General features: G+C 41.6%; 1 protein-coding gene across 1 annotated transcript in view; it reads right to left on the reverse strand.

Annotated features, from left to right (window-relative positions):
* Positions 1-838: 838 nt before the first annotated feature.
* Positions 839-24,819, reverse strand: part of ITGB5 (integrin subunit beta 5) — a 94,458-nt gene continuing 70,477 nt past the window's right edge. Inside the window, exons 11-15 of the mRNA XM_056861365.1 lie at positions 15,179-15,401; positions 12,796-12,899; positions 6,138-6,254; positions 1,994-2,160; positions 839-1,077 (exon numbers count right to left, since the gene is read on the reverse strand). Coding sequence (XP_056717343.1) covers positions 982-1,077; positions 1,994-2,160; positions 6,138-6,254; positions 12,796-12,899; positions 15,179-15,401 — 707 coding nt within the window. The 3' untranslated portion in view covers positions 839-981. The remainder of the gene's footprint in view (positions 1,078-1,993; positions 2,161-6,137; positions 6,255-12,795; positions 12,900-15,178; positions 15,402-24,819) is intronic.

The following is a 24,819-nucleotide window of genomic DNA, read 5'->3' on the forward strand; positions in this document are numbered from 1 at the left end:
CGCCGGCTGTTCGGCGTGTTTTATTACTTCAAGATGCCAATAAAGGTATTGTATTGTACTGATATTTATTCATTTAAGAGGAATCTTAGCTGGCAAAAATATCAGATTTGATTAGCCTTGGACACACAATCAAGTGCAGATCAGGCAGCAGAGCAGATAGTAGTATAGTATACTTATGTAATGATGGCTTATACAATCTTGCCAGTAGCACAGTCGTTAAACTAACTTGTTGATTACAGTTTTCTCTCATTAGGCTGCAGGTTTTTAATCCTGTTGAGGTTTTAAAATTCATTTTTGTATCCAGTGCTGTTCATAATATATAAAGAAAGGAGGTGTATAAGTATTTTGCTTAATAAACTGCATTGGAATGGAGAAGCATTGGAGGTTGCTTCTTTAGTGTTCATCTTGTCATTGGGCACACTTCAAATGTCAATCAACATTCAAATTACCATTAAGGAGGAAAAGTTAAGCATTACAGAGTCTAGCAGCTTCTGGATAATGCACTAGAGGAAAGCAGAGGAATAAATGAGACTCAGTATACATATATATATATGGGCAATTGCTTTATTTTTTCTTTTTAAAAAATTCTAAAGTTTGCAAAACATCTGGATCTTCTTAAAATGTTTCCACCACCTTCTTCAATGCTAGTTTTCTTCTAAAAATGGGCAGCAACACACTCTCTCTACACCTTTTCCTCGCTGTATGGCACGACATTCAATCAGCTGGCATTTCCAAAGCATCAAAGGAGTCCTGCCTCAACAAGATTCTAAACCCATCAGTGGGGCTTTGGGTTAGAGATCTGAGCAGCACGGCCCCCAAGGGCTGTTCGTCCTAATGTGCAAATAGAAGCCTTCTTCTGATGCTCAACTTGCATTTAAAGATATTCTCCCACTGCAGAGGATTCTTCATTTGGGGAAACAATGAGGAAGCCAAGCAATTGTCAAGCATTTTCCTCGCTTGAGTGTATCCTTGAGCATGATTTCAGTCAACTGTACCATTATAGGTCCTGTTGAGCTTGTTGAATGTGACATCTAAGCTATGTGTAGAAATAGGCTTGCGATAAAGAGGGTTGGAAGCCTTAAAAAGAGAGAGAGGTACATAATATAAGCAAAGTATCATTGTTGTGAAGTCTAATAATACATGCAAAAGCCAGGAGAAGATAATTGCTACTCAATGCTACTGTCAACAGGATTTGAAAGGGAACATATTAATCCAACATGACAGGATGGCAGCCTTCCCAAACACCCAAAGTCTCCTTCTAGTCTACTGTGTCATGTCCCATCAAACAATAAAACTCTAGATGTTTTATGATGGTTACATTAAATAGAAACTGTTCATATACTGCAGCTCTTCTGCATTTTGGCTAGGACGTTGTCAATATGGGAGTATGCACATGAAAAAGGTGTATGCTTAAGACATTAAATTGGACTGGATCCTGAATTAGCGGGGTGGACATTCTTACTCTGAAAGTAAAACTAGTAGTCCAGAACATGATGGGAGGGGGAGACTCAAGGTGCCCATCATAAAGATTAATATTTCTTACAGATAATGATGGAAGGTTCTCATTAAAAGATATGACAGAGAACAATACTATTGTAATTCTAGGAAGATTCTATCCTTAGACTTACAAGTGAGGTACAAGTGGCTGGTAAAAAAATAACAGTAGTGACAGGCTAAGGAGTAAGTAGTATTTAAGGAGAGGAAAAGAAGACTGCAGTAAAGTACACAAAAGCCAATTGAAAAGGCCTTCAACATACCAGGCATTCAATGTAAAGGAAATCCTTATTAGTCTATGGCAGAAGTAATGATGGAGGGTACTACTAGATGGGGCTGAATACATGAGTCCTTCCCTAAACCTATCACTATATGAAATGCCCTGTCTTATCTTTATGTCCCATAAATATTCTGTCTGCCCAAATCCTCAACACACTTATCCTTTTCTCCCCCACCTCACACATTTATCCCCTTTCTTCCACCATGAATCAGTGCTCACCATTTCATATCTTGCCCGGGACCGTTCACTTTGAAATCTGGCAAATTCCCGCCGGTCATGAATAGTTACAAGCAGCTTCCAAATTGCCAGGAGAATAATACCTAGAAGTACAATGCTGCCCACTACCGCCAGTAAGATCCTCATGGCATCAGGAGTAGTACCACACTCTGGTAAAGAAAAGAAAGAGGAGACTATTTAAAAATGTCCTTATTGTGATGGACTACCAGTACCTTTGAAACATCACAAATCAGAGGGAGAGAAACCTATGCAAATTAACCTGTGCAAATTAGTGAGCTTTGCATGACTCCAAGTTCAGTGTAATTTGAAAACATAAGAATTGAGCTGTTTCAGATGTGTCAGCCAGGTGTAAGTGTCCAACTGGGGGAAATCTATCATTAAGATTCAGGAGTTAATAGCTAATGGATAATCAGGTATGCAAAATCAATGCACAAACAGAATTTCTAATTTCAGTCTAACTAGAACTGTTTCCATCCCTTGCCGGATGGAGATCATGTATGTAAGAGGCAGTGAGATACAGGGATTAGAGTGTTGGAGACCTGGATTCAAACCCCAGAGGCCTGGAGCTCAATGGCTAATCTGGGGCCAGTTACTCTCAACTTCTCCTTGTCACAGGGTTGTGATTAGAAAACAGAAGGGCCGGGAACCATGTCAACAACCCTAAGCTCCTTAGAGGAAACATGGGATAAAATTGTAAAACATAAATATACATAGAGGTATTACAGATACAAGTCCCCAAGCTGATCCCACAGCTGGGGCTGTCGGTGTTCCTCCCCCAGTCAAGTCACAGCTGATTTATGGAGACCCCGTAGGGGGTTCAGGGAGATGTTCAGAGGTGGTTTGCCATTACCTGCCTCCGTGTCAAGCCCCTGGTATTTCTTGGAGGTCTCCCATCCAAATACCTGCCAGGGTCACGGCTGAGAGCGTGTGACTGGACCAACGTCATCCAGCAAGTTTCGATCGCAGGGTGGGGGTTTGAACCTGGTTTTCCCAGATCCTAGTCCAACACCTTAACCACTACACCATGGTGGCTGTGTGTATACAGATATATTTAAAAACAAAAGGTGAAATTCTATTGTTTAGCAGGATAAGAAAGGACTGCATTCATCCTTTCCCCTCATTCTGCCTCCCTGCCTAACAGCTGAGTTTCAGGATTTCACCTTGAGCTGGGGAACCATGTGGCTTTTGTTTATGGATAGAATTTCCCATCTCTCCTGGAATATGTGCACACAAGAAGCCTCTAATTAGACTTGGGTATATTCACTATTTTTCCCTTGCACAACAGCCCTCAGTTGGATCAAAGCCACTACACACAACTTCTCTGGAAGCTTCCTCCAAACCACTTTGAGTCACAAAAGGTGTCTGCAGATTATTAGCCACTATTGCAATGTTTTGTTTTATTTCAGAGGAAGTGCTGCATTTCATGAGAACACTGATGTTCCATGTGCTCGCACTTCACAGCCATCCTGAACCAGCCTCCAGAGGCAAAATGGAGAAGAGCATTTCTTGGATTGCAATGAAAAAATGACAAGAAAAAAACCTTGTGTTGTGAAGCTTATTTTGCGTCATGAGCACCTGTTTCTCGTGCTGTGGTTTCTGCTGGCAAGTAACCACTGGTGAGGTATGCTTGAAACAGCCTAGAGTATGGATTCTTCCAGGAGCAGAAACAGAGGTTTCTGATCTTTTCTGGTATCTGGCTTGAAATACTACACAGCTGTTTAACACAAGACTTAGACATGAGCTTTCAGTGACAAATATTCAGGGTTGGACCATGTCCAAAGGTTAGGACTGTTGAGATCAGTTGAGTAGCTTTGACTTGATATTTGTTTTGAATTACCCACATTCTTTTCACTCTTTTCAGATATGTTTACGTCTGATCAGCATATGGAATAATGAAAGGATCGCAAGACTTTCTCTTCTGGCAGCAGTTCTTGCACCTAAGGCAAACTCCTGACCTCACCCCCATTTCATGAGATCCTTCTGATGTTCTCTGCAGCTGTCCCTTGCTCTGCCTTCAACCTTTACCTCTCCACCCTCCATTTATTTATTTGTTAATTTAAAACAGTTGTATGCAGCCTGTCTACCCAGCTTAAGGTCCTGGAAGTGGCTAACAATCATATTATTAAATAGCATTAAAATATAGATAAATATTGTAATGGGTGAGGCGCCGACGGCAGGTGGAGCAGAAGGGCCACGACACTTGAAGCAGCACCGAGGCTGGGAAACCCCTTATCTGGCCAGGTAGGTTTGGTTTTATAGCTGGGAGTGAAAACCTGGTGTCTCTTTGATATGTTAATGGGTCCCTGTTGGCTAAGTTGGTTCTGGCAGGCTTTTTGCTCTGAAACCGGATGCCAAGATCCGCTAAGGCCTTTTTGACACATGTGGGTGGGGGAACCTGAAAAGGAGCTGTCCCTTCTGTAAGTGTGTGTGGGGGGCACAGCATCCTCTTTATGCTTGCAATCAGCAGGGAATGGGAGATCAGATGCCCAGGATTTGTAAGTTAAGTAGATGTTTATGTGTTCTTTTTCTTTTCTTGGTCTGTATCCTAGTCCTGAAATTGTATTTATTCTAGAGTTGTGCCTTGCTGTAGTAAAGTTGTATTAGTTAACAGAACACATTGTCTTGATTACCACCCGCAGTCTTGCTGCAGTTCACACTATGAGAACGTACCCCTAATTCCATGTACCTCCTGGCAGTAAACTAGGGGTGGGAGTCAGAAATCAGAAGGTGGTGACACACTACCCAAAGAAAAGCACCAAACACTCGCTTAACAGGTGGTTATGTAGCACAAAGGATTTCGGCTGGGATGAATGGATTTTCCTCACTGAAATAAAGGACGTCTGTCCCGGCCTCTGAGCATGCAGCGTCTCTCTCACTTGCTTAAGGGCTGTTTGTCTGAGTGGGGAGTGAGAGTAACCCATTGGGGTATTGGGAGGAACCATCAGAAATATAAATATAAAATATTTAAAACAGTTAAAAATAAAACATATAACTAAAACTTATAAACACAGACACACACACAAAGACAGAGGGGGCCAATGTGAGTTAGTGAGACAACGTCAAACAAATCCAAAGAGTCTTTTAATTCCTATGGGCCAATTCCATGGGTCTAGAGTCTGTTCCCCTGAGGTGACCCATATATTTTTTCTTCTCCCGCGGTGAAAATTATCTCAGAGTCTAATGATCTCAGGCTCGTGTGTCCTTCATTTCCCCATTCAACAACATCTTACTGAAAACAATGAAGATGTATATATTTGGGGGAAAGCCCGCAACATCAGGACTGGTCTACTGTAAAGCGCTCGATGTAGGTCTGACAAAATCAGTTTGGACTCCCCAGTTGTTTGAATACTGCAGCTCAGTTCTTATCAGGAGTTAGGCTGAGCATGCATATTACACCCATTCTGAAGTCACACCAGTGGCTGCTCCTCAGTTATCAAGCTCAAGTCCAGGTATTGGCTATCACATACAAAACTCTTCATGGCCTTCGACCCTCATATCTGCAAAACTGCCTCTCCACTTATGTCCCAGCCTGACAACTTCACTTATCTCAGCAGGAGGACATGTTTATAAAGGAAATAGGGCTACATCATAACAGACTGGTCCAACAAAATACAGTGTTTCTCCCGATGCAATACCATGGTCTGCATCGTTTAACCTGTCATGTTTAATACTTATGCTTTGTTCAGAGTCCAACTCTGCTTCAAATTTCTGCAATTTCTAATCCTATCGCACTGCTTTTTAGATCCTATTGATTGTATTGATTGACATTGTGTAATCACTTTAAGTGTCAGTCAGAAAAACAGACTATAAATAACAAAAATATAATAAATACGTTCCAACTTGAGCACTGTTATATTGTGTCTTATTTTCTTTGTTTCTCCCCTTTTTTTCCTATTTCTGCATCCTTATTATGAAAATAAAATAAAAATTATTAAATACGTTTCAACTAATACCATTTCAAAACTGCAATATGCAAATAAGATTTCACAGTATCTAAAATACAACAGCAAATGCTCTGAGAAAGTTTGTTTTTCTAGCTCTTTAGTCAAGTCCAGGTCTGACCTACAGCCTTGCTAATAAAGGCATCTTACCTCAACATGAAGACACAAGCACAAACATAACAAACCTGGTTCTTTGAGGATGGTAATATTGGTCTTCCCACTGGGCAGTTCTGAGTAAGTGAACTTCATCACACAGTCCTTCATGGGATAAGCACACAAGACCGAGTGTGGGTCATCAGTTTCTGGAATACAGTTAACAAATCCTATTAGGGTCCTTTGTCAGGAGGGGGAAAAAAACATGGTAACAGCATAAACCAGATTATTTCATGCCACAGCTTCCTGCAGTATTTGTTTTGGCTGGCTATTTGTTGATTTGTACAACTCAACATGTTTAAAATATCCATTACTTTGACCCAGCACTTTGGGTTTCTACATTCTTGGGACTTTGTAGTCCTTTCAATATGGGAGGTTTTCCATTTGTAGCACATGAAGCACATTATGGAAATACCCAAGTGTATGGAGATGTAGAAACCATTAAGAAATTGGATGGAAGAGGTGTCCAACCACATTGCCTCAGCCTCATGTCTATCCTGTAGATACCCATGGATAAACACCCCCTGCAAAGGAAACAGTGGTGCAACTTTAGTTGACTGAATGAAGAATTAATCAGAGTCCCTGAAAGACGGCCAAACAAATCTAAAACTTGGAATGATTTCTTTGGAAAAGGAAGTTTCATTTCCTTTTACCAGTCTGGGTGGGCTAAATAATTGCCTAGAAATAAGTCTAATTTTGTAATTCATTTGGAGCACATGGTGTGGGATAATGATTTACACATTCAGCAGTGATAAAAATGACATGCATTATAGAAATATACATTTTCCTGGTTTCTAGAGTTCAGATAAGACACAGCATATCTTTATACATTGCTCTCTCTCTCTACTATTATGTTTCCTCGGACTGCCTAAGAGTTTGTTCCTCTCCCTTTTGGGAAGAGTATGTCATGGATTCCTGGACGGCCCAGGCTAGCCTGATCTCGTCAGATCTCAGAAGCTAAGCAGGGTCTCCCCTGGTTGGTATCTGGATGGGAGACCACCAAGGAAGTCCAGGGTTGCTTTGCAGAGGAAGGCACTGGCAAACCACCTCTGTTAGTCTCTTGCCTTGAAAACCCCAAAGAGGGATCGCCATAAGTCGGCTGTGACTTGACGGCACTTTACACACACATCATGGATTACAATTTATTTATTTATTTGGTGTATGTGTATCTGTGGCTTGTTGCGGTGGCTCACAGTAATGTACAAAATATAGCATCAAGAGTAAAAATGACTAAGTTCCTGAAACAGCCCATGAAAGCCAACAAAGGAGCAACACCTGGCACCCCCCTCATACCACCAAAGGCATGAAAAACAGAGATGACTTCATGAGGTGCTTCAAGCTCACCACAGCAGATTCCAGTCAAACAAGAGGGAGCAAGGCATGGCACAACAGTGAACGTCCTGACAGCCATTCATCTCACTTCTGGACCTTCAAAGCTGAGCAGGTTTAGTGAGAACAGGCAGAACCTTCAGATACCCAGCTCCCAGACCATTTAGGGTTTCAAAGGTAAGAACTAGCACTGATCTGGGTAGCACTAACTACCTTAGTTAGGATAAAGTTGTTTGAATCCTTGCATCAATCAAGTATTCAGTTAGCCCTGCTCCTTCCCTGGAGGTTTTTAAGCAGAGGCTAGATGGCCATCTGTGAGCAATGCTGATTCTATGACCTTAGGCGGTTCATAAGAGGGAGGGCATCTTGGCCATCTTCTGGGCATGGGTGTGTGTGTGCGGGGGAGGTAGTTGTGAAATTCCTGCATTGTGCAGGTGGTTGGACTAGATGACCCTGGTGGTCCCTTCCAACTCTATGATTCTATGTTATCTTCAAGACACTGCCTGAAATAAGCCTCAACGGAGAGTTCACCTTTTCCCAGCTATCAATCGCCATCACTGAATCCAGACGGAGACAAACAGAAGTCAGGCACCCTTCCATGGCGCACAGACTGAAACCTAACTAAAATCATATTTCACTTGTTATTTGTATCCATTTTAATTTGCTATGATTAGGAGAAACGGCATCCTGAGAACCATTTTTCTTGTTGAAAAGTGCAATAAAAATGCAAATCAGTCAATGTCAGGGGAAACTTCTATGATCTGATTATGAGTGCAAATTTCCTGGCAAATGGCTATCAGGGAATAAACCTCTCCCACCATTTCTGAACCAAATAAAATACATTCAAAAATAATGTAAGAGAACAAAAGATAATTTAAGAGAACTAAAGATTCTGTTAAAAACAACAAAAGAATCATAAGAGTAAAGAAATAAAACTTTGAAGAGGTGGTGGTTAGAATGTCAACAGATTATACAAACCACTGTACCATTGCTGCATTCATTTTTCATTCTCTCTTAACTTTGTTTTTGGAGACTTCACAGGCACAGGCACATTTTAAGGAGTATGGATGCAAAGTGCTGACAGAGTGGAGATATTATCAAAGCCGTAATCCATCCAGAGTGCTTGCATGCCAAAAATGTGCTGAATGGTTTTATCTCCGGAAATGGGTGGAAGCATTGGTCGGAGAGGGAGAAAGAGGAGGAAAGAACTGGAAGGCTAGAGAAGGATGTAGTTTCCCCCCCACCCCCAGTAGATCACATAAGGACATGTTGCTGTCATGAGAATGAAGGGGTTCATCAGATGATTTAGAAAAGGGGCAACCATACTTACAATCACAAATGTCAGTTTTGAAGGAAAATTACAATATAGGTGTAAAACACCATGGTCTGCTTTTTTATACTGGTTGCCAACCAGTGTTTCTTTCACTGTAGGTACTTCTTCTCTATTTACAGTTCCAGTTTTATAAAAATTCATATGGGCTTTAATAGGGTAAAGAATGCCCCCTACAGATATACAGGTCCAATGGAAGTTAGAACTGGAACTGACTTTATGGGAAATTTAGTCCATGGGTAAGCAGCAAGGCTTGAATGTGGCTCCCAGTACCAAATAAATGAATACCTCTGATCTAGGGCAGCACCCTCAAATAGGGAAGCCCCTTCATTATCCTGAAGCTGTTCATGCCAAGTGAGCTATGGTGGGAGAGAATGTCTAGAGACAATGGCATTAACTGCCCAAGTAATTTCTAAATTCCAGATATCCACCAGGGCATCAAGAGAAGCTATAGATATAGCAACTGGAAATTTCACAAAGGTTGTCAAGAATTCTTCAGTTTCTGAGGCTGGACTATCTTGATTTGATCTTTCACCCCGCAGAGGTTCTGAGTTCCTGAAAGTATACACCTCACTAGAAGATGGTCGGTCTATGACAAAGTAGTTACATAAACCTCTACTACTGAACCATACAGCGTGTGTCCATTACAAAAGATGAAACAATGCCACATTTATGGACCATGAGATGTTCTGGCCAGCCCAGTGGTTGTCACAGAAGCCATAAATTCCTGAGTCCCACAAGTTAACATGCCTATGAATGTTGAAGTCCCCAAGAACAAGAAATCTTGGGGACCTTGACACTAGCTCCAAGCAGGTCAGGAAAGAAGACATTTGTCAGAAGGTGTGGATGGTACACTAAGAATCCCTAATCTTTCTTGCAAATCAAAATCAGGTACATGAGCTCAAAATCCAAATTCTGACAAAGAAACTGAAGAGAGTGCACGTCATGCACCCCCAAATTCAGGGGACTATGCCCTCTGCGGAGGTGCATGCTGGGTCCTGGTTCAAAGTCCAGTTCTTGTGCCAGCTGCTCCCAAGTGGGGTGCCCCCAGGACAAATACACATACAGACACTGGAGCCCAGCTACACCCCAAAACAATATTTGGACCACCCCACATCACACATCCCCACACTCTAGAGACTATGTCCTGCAATAATACATGCAGTGGTGCCTGGTCCAGACACTAGTTCTGGACCACGGGCTTCTATTTGGGTTCCCACCAAGAGGCCTGTATTTCAATGAAGATTTGAATAAGGAACTGGAACTACATGCCCTCTGCACCCCAAAATAAAGTTTGGCCCACCACACATCATACACTGGCACATTCAAGGGACTGTGCCCTACAAGGGTATGTCCCAACCCAAGGTGGCTTTGGCATATCTTGGTGACAACAACAGAAAAGCAACTGCTTCTGTAGAAGCTGCCATCCGACCAGGCACTGTCCAAGGAAAGGGACAGTTATGATCAGGGACAATAACCCTGCAGACACTACAGCAAACACCAGTGTTAGATGAATGTTTTATGCAGCTATATACAGTTTTGTTCGAAATTTTAGCCGCATCGGTGAGACAATGTAGAAAATTGTAAATACATAAAATTAATTTCTGTAGGTGCATTTGTCCTGGGGGCACCCCACTTGGGAGCAGCTGGCACAAGAACTGGACTTTGGGCTAGGATCCAGCATGCGACCCCTCAGAGGGCACAGTCCCCTGAATGCAGGGATGTATGATATGCGGTGGTCCAACCTTTCTTTTGGGGTGCAGAGCTTTTAAATTGTCCTCAATATCATTCAGGAACTAGGAAATGTGAATAAGGAACTGGGAATGAACTGGGAACCAACTTCAGCCTCCTAGCCTCAGTGAATCCCTCGCACCTACAGACTTGCAAACAATGTACAAATCCAACCAGGCGAATTGCTGGAAGTGCTCGGAAACAGAAGGAACCCTTTTACCACCAATGGTGGACCTGTGAAAAGGCTCAGAAATATTGGAAGCGAATATACAAAGACATCTTGAAAATCCTTCAGGTGGATTTCAAATTAAACCCAAAATCCATGTTCCTAGGAATAGTACCGACCCAGATACAGACTATGCAAAAGGAAGTTTTCCAATATGCGGTGACTGCGGCGAGAGTTCTATATGCAAGATACTGGAAAAACAAGGAAATACCAAAAACATCGGAATGGATTACAAAAATGGAGTATGCATCGATTGCAAGACTGACAAACTTAATCCACGGCGAGCAATTAGAAGAGCACCAACAAAAGTGGCGATTAATCTACGGAAAATACAGGTAAGAACTGGTCTAGATCATAACCGGACTACAAGGACATTCACAGCAGAAAGAATGCACGATATTTACTATAAGACAGACTAAACATTCACTCTGATGCTTTATAGATAGACAATATTTTAGAACAAAAACTTAGTAATGAATAGTGTAGATTTACATGAAGTACTATCAGGCGCAAAATCGGATGTGGGTTGAGGGACTATATCAAATGTATCGTTTCCCTGTTCCCCATGCTTTACCCCCCCATCCACTTTCCTGTATCCCTAAATGATCAATTAAAAAAAAACAACTGGAAACAGTTCCAGTACTTCCCACCATCAGATATCTAACACTGAGTGGTCATGGAAATCAGTTCCCAAATTTGGTTCTCCAAACAGTCATACTTTTGTCGAAGGCTTTTGCGGTCAGAGTTCATTGGTTCTTGTAGGTTATCCAGGCTGTGTAACCGTGGTCTTGGTATTTTCTTTCCTGCCGTTTTGCCAGCAGCTGTGGCTGGCATCTTCAGAGGAGTAACACTGAAGGACAGTGTCTCTCAGTGTCAAGTGTGTAGGAAGAGTAATATATAGTCAGAAAGGGGTTGGGGTTGACAATGATTCAGCTCAACCCCAACCCCTTTCTGACTATATATTACTCTTCCAACACACTTGACACTGAGAGACACTGTCCTTCAGTGTTACTCCTCTGAAGATGCCTGCCACAGCTGCTGGCAAAACGGCTGGAAAGAAAATACCAAGACCACGGTTACACAGCCGGGATAACCTACAAGAACCAAAGTCATACTTTTGTTTGTTGAACAGGAAGTGGAGAATGCAGTTCAGCATAGTTATTTCTACACATTATCTCTGTAGTGTTCAAGCATGCAAATGTAGCTTTGGGAAAGCAATTTGAAACTAAACCGCCACATTTCAGGGTTATCTGTACATAGTTATCATAAACTAGCTGTTTGCAATTTGTATTTACATAAGGAAGCCAGAAGAGTTTCAAGCAGCAGTTATAAGTGTGAATCATTGTGAAAATATGTTGCCACAAAACCTCTGTTAGCATTTCTGGATGCCATGAATGAAAATGCTGGAATTTGTCCTCCAAGGAAAGAAAGAAGAGCTGATAGTGAAGTCACATTTAAATTGCAAAAGGAATCCAAAAAGAGCTGACAGAAACAAACCATCCATAGATTAGAGAGGAATTTGGCATTGGCAAATAATAGTCATTTTCTGTGAAACTGGGAGGGGGGAAGCAAACCAAAGTGGCACAAGCCACAAACAAGGCTAGGCAGCAACAGATGGGGTAGGGTTGTTTTTCTCTAAGATCCCAGTTAAGCAAAATTTAAGAGCTGAAGTACTTAGAAGCATACAGCTGAAATGCATCAGAACATCACTCAGACCAAGTCACTGCCCAAAGCATGCCGGTAGCTCCTTTCCCAAGTATCAGCTTACACAATCCAGACCACATTGTGCTCCAAACAGTAAGTACCTTAGCATATGAATCAGTCTCATAAAAGTCAAAACTACGGCTTCACCAAGACTAATATAGTATATTTTCACTGACTCCAGTTCTCCAAGACCTTCAGGCAGATGTCTTTCAAAAAATTGGTTTGAATTCCTTAAGTGGAAATACCTAGGTTTCCTCACACCCCCCCACCCTCTGTTTTATGAAATGTTTGCAATTCTTTTCATAAGTAAATTATTATTATTGTTATTTGCAGCATTTACTTGAGTCAGGACTCCATCTGGTTAACTTACTGAGAACATCCACTCGTGTAATGATCTCATCCCTGCAGTGTTTTTGGCAGGTTTGGTTATCAGCCAGTCTTCCTGAGTTGAACAGCATACACTCAATGCAGTCCCTAAGTAAGAGGGATAATAGAGGAAGGATGAACAGATCAGAAAGTTACAGTGACATTTGAACATGACACTCAGGCCTCTTCTCCAAATGCTTTTTTCCCCTGTGGCAGGCACCTTGATGCAAGGTGTCAAGCCAGAAAGGTTCATTTTATTTTCTTGACCAAAGTTTAGTTTTCCATCTTAAGATGCTAAGTGTTAGCTGAAGTTATTTTCCAAAGTCGGTTATCAGAGGCTTAACGGCCGGCACCTGCGGCTTGTTAGGCCAACGAGATAGTTACTCAAGGACATTTACGTTTAGTTTAATTGGGGAATATAGTGCATCTGTGAGAAATTGGGAGGGGGGACGAGACCACTCTCCGGTGTGTGCAGAATACTGGTTAGAACTGGTTAGATCCAATTAGAAGGTTCTCCTGGGCTAGGGCCCTGATTGACCCAGAGGGATCATCTGACCCCAGCACAGAGATCCATAATTGCAATTAGGCAATATGGTGGTTATCTATTCTTCCTTTTCTCTTCTATTCTGATTTTCTACAACGCCTTGATACCTTTACGCCTTATTTTGCTTGGAACGCTGTTACTCTGCAACTCTGCTACCCAAGATTTATGCCCAGCCGCAAGGCTGTGACCAGAACCAGCTCAGAGCAGTAAGTAAGATCATCTGCTAAGTGTCAGCTAGTGAGCGTTCTGACTAGACAGATTATTTTCTTATTTTATTGCCAGTGTGCCATAACTGTAACTTGTATTTTAATTTGTATTTTGAATTTTCTTTTAAATAAATCCTTTTTCTGCTTTTTTTTAAAGCTGTGGTATTCTATTGAGTAGACTGATATACGCTCGGTTTTTGTTACTACAAGCTCTGGGGTTCCTGGAGAGGACCTAAGGCTTGACACAAGGCCTACTGCTGCACATTTACTTCCTATATTCAAGCAGGTGCATCATGGTCTCCAGCTCAAGAAAAAATTATCATTGTTAATATCTCAGCCTTATAAGTTGACCTGCAGTTTGGATGTATTTCCATTTGAACTTTTTCTTTGGCACATTATGTAGAAAGGAATTAATTCAATTGCCAAGGCTTTTGCTAAGCATAAGATCATCTTAGTTCCAGTAACTGGCATTCACATTTAAAAAATAGTAATGCACTTAACATGAAGCAAACTGTTAATATTTGCTCAAGGATCAAGTGCCTTCTCCAGTTTGGATTCAGCTTCATAACCAATATTTGTCTAATCAGTAGCAGATTATGGTGTTTGAGCAGTCTATGCGCATGATGTTCTTCAGGAAGCTACCAGGGCTCCACAAACAGATCAACCAAAGAAGGAGTTGATCAGCAGACCTAGGACCAATAAAACATACCGCTTCTGATATCTCATGGCATACTTTCCTAATGTTTGAATTCCTATTTAATTCCTATTTAATTTGGTAAATGCCTTTTCTTCTAAAAGACACATCTTTCATGGTAAGTGAAACATTGCTGCTTAGAATGCTTCTTCAGAGGAATACATAAAAAGGGAAGCAGGGAATAATAACAGAAAGCATGCTGGTGAAGATGCAAACTGGGAGAAGATGTTTAGGATGCTCCCACTCAGCAAGAAATGCATCTATCCATAACCTTTGGCAATCAATACAAATGGGGATAGAGAATTAAGACTGTGTGGTGCAATCCTATGCATGCTTACTCAGAATTATGTCCCACAGTGTTCTCTGAGGCTTATTTCCAGGTAAATGTGCGAAGATTGAGTAAAACTGAAGATTTGTAATGTAATTGATTCTTTTAAATTTTATATAATGAAATATACAATTATTACATGCCTGTACAACCACATCCCATCAGTCATGTATTGCTGTTCATTGAGGCTACAAACACCTCCCTGCCTGGGAGGGCAAAAAATGGCATGTCACCTGGCAGACCACAATGCTTCTGATTGGCACATCTGGCTTTGCAGATACAAATTGTACAGGCCTGATGTAGCATAATGTTATAATAAAAGAGAAAAGAAATGCAAGCTAAGTGGAAGCAAGCAAGTGACCCATATGGTCTCTGCCAGTTCTCTCAAGCAGGGATCTCTCCCAGCTTTACTACCAGGGACCTTTCTTAACTGGAAATGCCAAGAACAGACTCTGAAAAGCACTGAGGAAATGTCAAACTATGAAATCCCATCCTAAAACTTCATGGTCCTACCTGGGTGGAGAGCAAAGTAGCTGAAGAACCACAGAATGACAGACTGTCATAAATCCTTATTCAAAGGACTTTCCCCTTCAGTTTAGGTAGCTGGGATAATACCTTTTATTGCTGCAGACACCTGGGCAGGTAGGGCATTTCTCACAAGTCTCTCCAAAGGCACCAGGTTCTGTGCATTGACATTTCCCACAGATGCAGTTGCCTCGTCCGCTACACATCTGGCCATCGTTGGAGAGGCAACTATCCGTTTCCGTTGAGCAGTTGCAGTTGTCCCCGATATAGCCACGATGACACTGGCACTCCCCGCAATGACACTCTCCGTGACCTAAAGGCAATTCAAGGAACAAATGTCAACCGTGCTGCTGAAGAAAGGGATACCTGGTTCCAGAAGGCAGGTGACAGTCCAGTTCAGAGCCAAATATATTAAAGAAACAATGTGGTCACTTGAAATCATTGAATATATGACCAAGGTAGACCACTGCCACGGTCTCATTGTACAGCCCCAGACGAGTACTCTTTTGTCATCTAAAAATGGACATACTAATGACCTTCATAGATCTGCAATGAGAGAAAACATAACAAAAGATTCCTATGGCAGCTTAAAGGGTAACAAATATATTATTTGGAAACTTCAGCTGCTGTAAAATGTTTGTTATCAGTGTATACCTTAAGGTGATGTTGTTAATTTGGCTGCTATAGATTAACACAGCTCATGTGGCATTTAACTCCAATTAGAATAAGTAAAATCTACAAATCAATGAACAATAGTTGCTGGCACTGCGATAAAAAACAAGCAGACTTCATTCATATGTGGTGGAGATTGATATCCTATGTAAACCTGAGATACTTTTGTTAAATTTAGCCCCTAACCTAACTAAAGATAAACGATGTATGGGGTTACATATGATAACTGCTGCTAAAATGACTTTTGCCAGACACTGGAAACAAAAAACGACTCCAAAGATAGAGGAATGGTTGGTTAAAGTAAAATAAATATATGTATTAATTAAGTTAATAACAACATATCAGAAAAATGGTGATACAATGAACCTAGACGAGCTATGATTACGAACTGTAAATAAAATGGAAAATCTTATAATCAAGGGTGGGAAAGGACAACTTTCTGCGATGACAGTCTAGCTATTTTATAGAGGACTAAACCGTGAAGCTGTAATTAGAAATTCAGGGTGTGTTTTCTTAAGTTTACATATATATACATTGTATTTTAAATTATGAAGACTGCTATATGTTTTTCTATATATTTTTTGTTTTTGTTTTTGCTGTTGTTAATTTTATTGACTAAATATTTTAAAAAATCAGTTAATAATAATTTTTAAAATAGATTAACACAGCTCATCTTCTGGAACATAAAGATGAAACACTTTGCAAATTAAAAGTGGTATATAAGTAATACATAGTATTCCCACCCCATAAAAAAAACTTCAAATAAAATTCCTAAAAAACATAAGCACGATAAAATAAAACCCCAACATTAAAACAATAATAATGAACTAATAAAGCAATAAAACAACCAAGGATGAAGAATTGACAGAATATTTAGTATAAATCATAACTTCAATACCCAAAGGCTAGCTGAAACAAATAAGCTTTAGCTGTAAAATGCTAGCAGAGAGGAGGTCTGGAAAATTGTCCATGGGAAGCATTCCAAAAATGAGGAGCAGCTTCTAAAAACCCTCCCTCCTCCCAGAGGTCAGTCTCGCCTCTGAATAAGTTGGTACATGAACAGAGCCCTCCCCCAGTGATCTTAAAGTTTGGGGATTATTATACAATTTTTTTTCATCCACATCCAATTTAAGCACAAGTTTATGAATGACTCACCTGGGACAGATGAAAAGGAAAAATAGTACACAAGTGTCATTAGCATACTGAACTCCATAGCTGTGGGTGACTTTACCTTTTACATATTAATGGGGTATAAATCTGATCCTTGAGCAACTTCATAGAATAATGCCCATGAGGAGGGATGACCTCCCCCTAGTACTACCATTTGGAACTGATTTCTCAGAATCAAACTAGACCTCTGCAAAGCAGTGCCCCCAGTCTCCAATTCTGCAAGGTGCCATGAAGGGTATTATCAAAGCCACTGAGAGATGAGGAAGAATTACAGAGTCACTTTCCCAGTCTCTTTCCCAGTATAGGTCACACACAAGAAGAAGAAGAGTTGGTTTTTATATGCCGACTTTCTGTACCACTTAAGGAAAAATCAAACCGGCTTGCAACCCCTTCCCCTCCCCACAACAGACACCCTGTGAGGTAGGTGGGGCTGAGAGAGTGTGACTAGCCCAACGTCACCCAGCTGGCTTCATGTATAGGAGTGGGGAAACAAATCCAGTTCACCAGATTAGCCTCCACCGCTCATGTGGAGGAGCGGGGAATCAAACCCGGTTCTCCACATCATAGTCCACCGCTCCAAACCATCACTCTTAACCACTACACCATGCTGGTTCTCACATACATGAAGCTGCCTTACACCGAATCAGACCCTTGGTCCATCAAGGTCAGTACTGTCTACTCAGACCGGCAGCGGCTCTCTCAAGCACAGGCCTTTCATATCACCTACTACCCAATCCTTTCAACTGGAGATGCGAGGGATTGCACCTGCAACCTTCTACAGGCCAAGCAAATGCTCTCCCACTGAGCCTTGGCCCCTTCCCCTTACAATCATGGTGACTGAAACCTTTCTATCCCAAAATCCTGCTGAAATGTAGATTGAAATGCATCTGGATACTCAGCTCATCAATAGCATCTGAAGCTGTCCAGCAACCAGCCTATCAATCTCCTCAATCCCAATTTCACACAGGCATATAACTATATAGGCGAGCCGGGCCTAACGATGGCTTTTTATGGAGAAGCCTAAGAACCACATATTTCAAAGTGGAAAACAGACAACTCTCTAAAGAGCATAAACAGCAGCAGTGGTTGCTATTAAAAAGGGCAAGGAAAGAGATCAGTAACACAAAACTAGGGGCAAAGTACAGTTACATTCTTCTGTTGAAGTCAATGGACAAAGAAGGGCATAATTCTCCTCCGAACTGATGGCATCTGAAAACAGACAAGCATGGCTGATTCCTACATCTCTACCTACAGCTGTTTTTCCTTTTTTTGTTCTGTGTTATGCTATAACAAATTGTTACAAGCAGCAGAGACGAGCCAAGGTATTGACTGTACCATTTTGGGATGGGTGGGAGAGATAACATTTCCAGGTACAGAAATTAGCTTACTCCATGATTTCTAGTTTCCTATCGGCAGAGGGGTTTTTGATATGAAAGAGTGAACCCTGGGAGCTCATGGTAGCAGTCTGAAGTCAAACAGCCCCAAGGCACAGGTTTATCATTCCATCTGTGGTTTCTGAAAAGTCAGTGGCCCCAGCTGGAAACAGACCTGCATCCAGCAACTGACAAAATAAAAGTCCTTGAAGGGTTAGGGCTATCTAGTTCAACATTCCACCTAGAGCAGGATCTGCTGCAGCATACCAATCCTAATGAAATAGCTTTTAGTGGTATTTAGTAGTTTGAGTAAGCACTAGCAACTTAATTTGAACCTAGAAACAAATGGGCAGCCTGTGAAGAGATCTCAAAATGAGAACAATATGGTCTTGATGCTATATTCTGCACCAGCTGAAGTTTCCAAGATATCGTCAAGGGCAGCCCTACTTAAAGCAGATTTCAGATGTACTATAGAAAAGATGAGGCCCCAAAAGGTACCATGCCACAGTTCCCTCTATAAGAAAGGTTGAGAAAGCATGTGAAACTCACTTCAAATTCCTCTGCCACAACAGCTCTACCACTAGCAGAAAGAAAGGTGAGAAAGAAAGAGGAGACAAAAAGGGACTTTCAGTATGAAAAAAGGAAAGCAAGCATGAGAAGAACAGGAAGAGATGGGGGTAGAGGAGGAGAATGTATGTACCCATCCTCAGCCAGGAAAACTCATCCCCACTATCATTCCTCACAGTCAAAAGTATCTTCACACTGATACCTCAAAGCATACCAAATCCATTGTACTCTCCCCATAACAGCCATTTTCACATTCCACAAGGGCCCTCAGGTTTAACAAGGCTGAAGGACTATCTACTGACACAGATGTCTCATATCTGAAGCACATCTGGTTATTTTAAACCATAGTCTATACAAGAGGCTAAGCATGAAATCACATTGTTATTGTTTCGGTCGAGCAAAAGTTCAGAATTCTTTTTGTCTCTTCATTATTTCCGGATGCAGCTAAAGGAAGATCTGCTTAATTAAACCAGAGCTGTTTTTCCTCTCCCCCTTTTTTGTTTTGTTATGCTATAACAAATTTAATATTATTAAACACTTCCACCTTCTAGTCCCTTTTCTTCTTATAAACAGATTCACCCTTGGTCTGCATTGAATCAACAACAAAGGACATGAAGAAGCTATGATGGACCTTGCAGGGCCAACTTTCTCACAACCTCTCTCTGGAGAAATGCTTTACTAAGTGCTTATGAGATAATCTATACACAGGTCACTGCCTGGTGTTTAGGACACCTGGAAATAAAAAAGTTCCTAAGAAGCAGAAAAGCATGCCAAGCAAATAATTCCAGGCAACTCACTTTTGGATGACACCTTACATTTTTCAATAGAAAAAAATTGTGATAAATTTCACTATAACGCAAATAAGGTTCCATCTAAAGGAATGATGTGCTGATCAATTCCTCCTACCTCACCCTTTCTCAAAGGCACAGGTTTGTTATAACACATTCTTAGGTCATTTTATCCTCCCCACAAACTCTGTGACAGGGTGAAGAATGTGAAGAAGAAGAAGAAGAGTTGGTTTTTATATGCCGACTTTCTCTGCCACTTAAGGGAGAATCAAACCGGCTTACAATCACCTTCCTTTCCCCTCCCCACAACAGACACCCTGTGAGGTAGGAGGGGCTGAGAGAGCTCTAAGAGAGCTGTGACTAGCCCAAGGTCACCCAGCTGGCTTCATGAGAAGGAGTGGGGAAACCAACTTGGTTCTCCAAATTAGAGTCCACCGCTCCAAACCACAGCTCTTAACCACTATACCACACTGGCTCTCACGGCACCGTGGTTCCTGCCAACACCTTTTCTGGTGCCTGCCAAGTGTTTTTAGAAAGTGGGTGGGGCCGGGAAGGGCTTTTGTCCAGCAAGCCTTCTGTCTGGCCATTGGAGATTTGAATGGCTGAGTAGATTTTGCTTTGGCAGTAACTGTCACCTCAGCACAAGGATCTTCACTGTGTGACTGAAGTTAAGCTGTGGCAACCTCCTGCAGCAGCCAATTTGTGACAGCCGTTTTGTGGCCGCTCCCGTCACCTTGTGTCAGAAGGTGTTCGCAGGCTCTAAAAGACTGGGGACCCCTGCTCTATGAAATAAGTTAAGAGTGTAGCAAATTGATTTCCTTTGGCAGTTTCATAGCTAAACCGGGGTTTTCACTCCTACTTTTGTCAATATGTGCCTAATGCAGACTTCAGACTAAAAAGACATCACTTTTCAAGTCTATACAGCTAATCTCAAAGAGGAGGAGGTGCTCTTAGGCCCTCTCAACCAAAATTTTTAACCTAGATTCAGTGCTATCTACATTTTTGCTCAGTGCTTTTCAGACTCTATCAGTTTATGCTGGTTTATGTCATAATACGTTATGGCTCTGTTCTCAAGCTAGCTTTCACTGCTAGCTAGCTGGCCTAGAATGAGCTGTTTAGATACTAGTCCGTGAAACAAACATGGAGGCACTAAAGTGTGGAAATCAACCACCAAGAGGCCACAGCCAAACTATGGATCGGATGTGCTTATTATGGAAACCCTTGAAATACTGCTGTCTGAAATTACCTGTGGAAATCAAGGAGTTCTTTGTCCAGAAGGTCCACATTTCACACTGGTAAGTGTACTCCCTGAGTAACAGGGAGGTTACTCCCTGCTAAAGTCTTATAGGTGGATTGTAGCAAACAAATGTTCAGTGTTAAGTGTTTTTCAGACCAAGAAGCTATGGAGCATGTCAAAGCAGAAGTTGGTAGTATAATTTTGTATCATCCAGCCATTGGCAAAATTTGCCATTTGCTTGGTTTTTTCTTGAGGAGACAGAAAATTTCACAATATTTAAAAGGGCACAAGCAGCTTAAGAAAAGAACCCATGTATAAATACCTGATCTTTCCAGGTGTGGACAAGAGGAGAGTAAGAGAATGAATGAGAGCATGAATGTGGGCTGAAGATCAAGGCCAGAAGAGACAATCAGCTGTAAAGTCCCGAGATGACCTCCACCCTTGTTGCTATGAAAATGCCATGGTCAGCTCCCTACTGGGGAAAGAGGGAAGTCTCAGAGGCCGTGAATAAAGACAAGTGTCAGCAAAGTTCCAGAACATCTGTGAGTCAAGGTCACCCTATTAAGTCATTGTGCCATGAGGCAAAACCACCCCAACGAGTCACAGGACCTGAATCTATGGATGCCAAATGGTTGTTTTTTAAAAAAAAAATAAACACACAAGAATATTTTTATTTACTAGGAACTGATGGCCTGGCATTGGAGTGTATATTTCTGGGGAAACCATTTAGCCATTTTTAACATAAATACATTTTAAAATGGTACCTTGCTATTTTGTTTCAAGAGCAGCATTAATGTATTAATCAATCAATTTTTTTAAACAGTTCCCATAATGCATTTTCAGAGCTTTGTACAGAAATGTATTTTTTAAAGCAAGTGTCAACGTAATGCCATTATACATGGCAAGACTCCCTGATGGGCACCAAAGGCGAAGAGGAAGAATGGCTTATAAAATCTAGAGATGCCTCTAGCGAGACAAAGAAACCTGTCGGACAGCGACGTTTCCTTGAAGCTCTCTCTTGACCAATCAGCACCAAAAGCCTGGACAACCATTCTTATCTACAGACCTCCCTTGAAGATCTCTCCTGGTTGATCAGCATCGAAAGGTCTGGCCTGCCATTTGGGTGAGCGAGCGTTATGTGTGCAGGTTTGAATGGGAGTGTGTGAGTGAGCAAGCGCTATGTGCTTGTTGCTTTTTTGCAAAAAAGACTGTTCAGCAAGTAACACTGAATGTGTAACATTTTCGCAGTTCTGACGGCAGGAACAGTTTATGTATTTTGAGTTGATGCACACTGAAGTGCTGCACAATGAAACTGAATAGTTTCCATGTCAAGAGGAGATTACCGAATCAGTGTTAATTCCATTATTGTAAAGAAAACATTTGCTCTATCTGAAAGGTTTTAAAGAATCAAGGAATTGTTGTGCTTGCTAGATTTTAAATAAATCCTCCTTCTCCCCCCCCCACAGTGAACAGAATGCAAGATTTGCACTCAGCCCTATTTCAGTCCATACCACAACCTCCTCATGGTTTCTAACTAATATAAACCAGTTTTCTGGACTCCTCAGCACAGAATTTCCCAGACCTGAAGAATTCTGCTTGATACTGGTTATGTATGTACAGGCCAGTATGAAAGGGGATGCCATGGAGATCCGTTCCAGTTCTAAAAATAAATCCTGGAATAGTATAGTACCCTTCAGCGGTCTTAAGTCAGACTGGCAAACTGGGGTGTGATCTCAGTCCAAGAGGAGAAAATGCATTCTAATAACCAGTTAGTCACAGCAAACCAACAAAATTGATGACCCAGTGAGTTTAATATAATGGCATTATGTTGTCACTTTAAAAAATACATTTCTGTACAAAAGCTCTAAAAACACATTATGGGAACTATTTCAAAATATTCATTGGTTAATACATTAATGCTGCTCTTGAAACAAAATAGCAAGGTACCATTTTAAAATGTATTCATGTTAAAAATGGCTAAATGGTTTCCCCAGAAATATACACTCCAATGCCAGGCCATCAGTTCCTAGTAAATAAAAATATTCTTGTGTTTTTATTTATTAAAAAAAAACCACCCCATTTGTTTTAGGTTTGAAGCTGATTTATTAATGCAATTATGCACAAATTTATTTCAATTCCGAACTTCACCGTAACAACCACAGCTCTGTAATCCTAGTCCTATTGCACTGTTTTCTGGATATCTTATGTTGTCTGATTGAACTGGTTTTTGTTTTTTTAGATTTTGTAATCTGCCTTCTGTCTCAGTGAGAAAGGCAGGCTATGAGCGAAGCAAATAAATACATAACCTCTGAAATTAAATATTAGATCTTTCAGTTTTCCAAATAAACCCGGTTAAGTTAAATGCTGCATTCAAAATTAATAGCCTATTTTATTAGAGGGCTCTTGAAGGGAGCAGATTGTTAGCTGGAAGACTTCCAGGCAAAATTCCCAGAAGCTCTCTTCTCTAGGTCATCTCCGTGCTTTATAAAATCAGTGGCAGTGAAAGAGCAGTTCAAGCGTGTAAGCAATTAACAAACACTCCCATCCAGCTTGTGGGAGGTGGGAGGCAGGGGCAGGCAAGCAGGGAAGTAGGTTTCTTCACTTCTCTCTTTGTAACTGGATAGGAAGTTGCATTTTCAAAACTACTTATATGTACACACAACCTTATGAAAGAACCTCCGCAAAAATAACCCTGCTGAATCAGGGTTATTTTCTTCGTATGAACTAACATAAACCTTACAGAGAGTAGCAGTTTTGCACGGGGGCTCTGAAAAGAGAAAGAGAGCTGGAGATGGCAAAACTTTTTCACGCCTGCACACCTCAGATGCTTGAACCCTGCTAACAAGGATGGTACAAGGACCCACCTGCACCCTTCAGCAGTCCTGCCATAAGTACTGGCAAGTGAGCTAGGCAATACATTAATGGTTTTGGTGCTATGCAAAACACCTTGCTTAAACCATGGCGGCTTTCAAACAAGGGCAGCGGCAGCAAGTGGTTCAGGGGCACAGGTGAGAATGGCTTCCACACTTCCCTGTGCTGCTACATTCCCTGCTCTTCCCATTTTCCTTGCCACACTTGCTCAAATGTGCAGACATGACAACTGCCCCCAGTCCACTCACCAGCATGGTGTAGTGGTTAGGAGCAGGACCTTGGTCTAGCCACAGTTCTCTCCGAACTCTCTCAGCCCCACCTACCTCACAAGGTGCCTGTTGTAGGGAGGGTGAGGGAAGGCGACTGTAAGCCATTTTGAGACTCCTTACAGGTAGAGAAAAAGTGGGTATAAAAACCAACTCTTCTTCTGTCTCTGTCCCTTCTACGGTTGCCAACTTCCAGCTAATAACTGGAGATCTCCTGCTATTACAACTGATCTCCAGGCGACAGAGATCAGTTCACCTGGAGAAAATGGCTGCTTTGACAATTGGACTCTATGGCTCTGAAGTCCCTCCCGTAAATCCCACCCTCCTCAGGGTCCACCCCAAAAACCTCCCACCAGTGGCAAAGAGGGACCTGGCAACCTTAGTCCCTTCCGAGCTGTATTATGCAGAGCTTAGCTCTGCCCCTTGCTGCAGTGGTGACAGAAGAGGAAGGTTCTAGGAACTCCATCAGTCACACTAAGGTGATGTTGTGTGGGCACTCAACTTTGGTTCACTCCCATTGATTCCTGCTTTCCATGCAGGGAAAAATCACTGTGTGAAAACCGCCTGGATCAAATACATAATGTGGAAAAGCTCCATTTTCTTTGTTCTGATGGATTGCTGGGTCCAACCAAACACCGCCAAGGTAATAATACCAGCAATAAAACCCCTCTGTTTCCACAGAGATGCTTCATGAGTCTAACATTAGGAATGCAGTGCAGGTAAAGGCTTGCTGAAGACTAGAAACAAGCCTGCTTTTAACAACTTACATGGAGGTTAGAAATGTGGG

This window comes from Euleptes europaea, chromosome 15 (assembly GCF_029931775.1).
Source record: "Euleptes europaea isolate rEulEur1 chromosome 15, rEulEur1.hap1, whole genome shotgun sequence".
In the NCBI taxonomy this organism is placed as follows: domain Eukaryota; kingdom Metazoa; phylum Chordata; class Lepidosauria; order Squamata; family Sphaerodactylidae; genus Euleptes; species Euleptes europaea.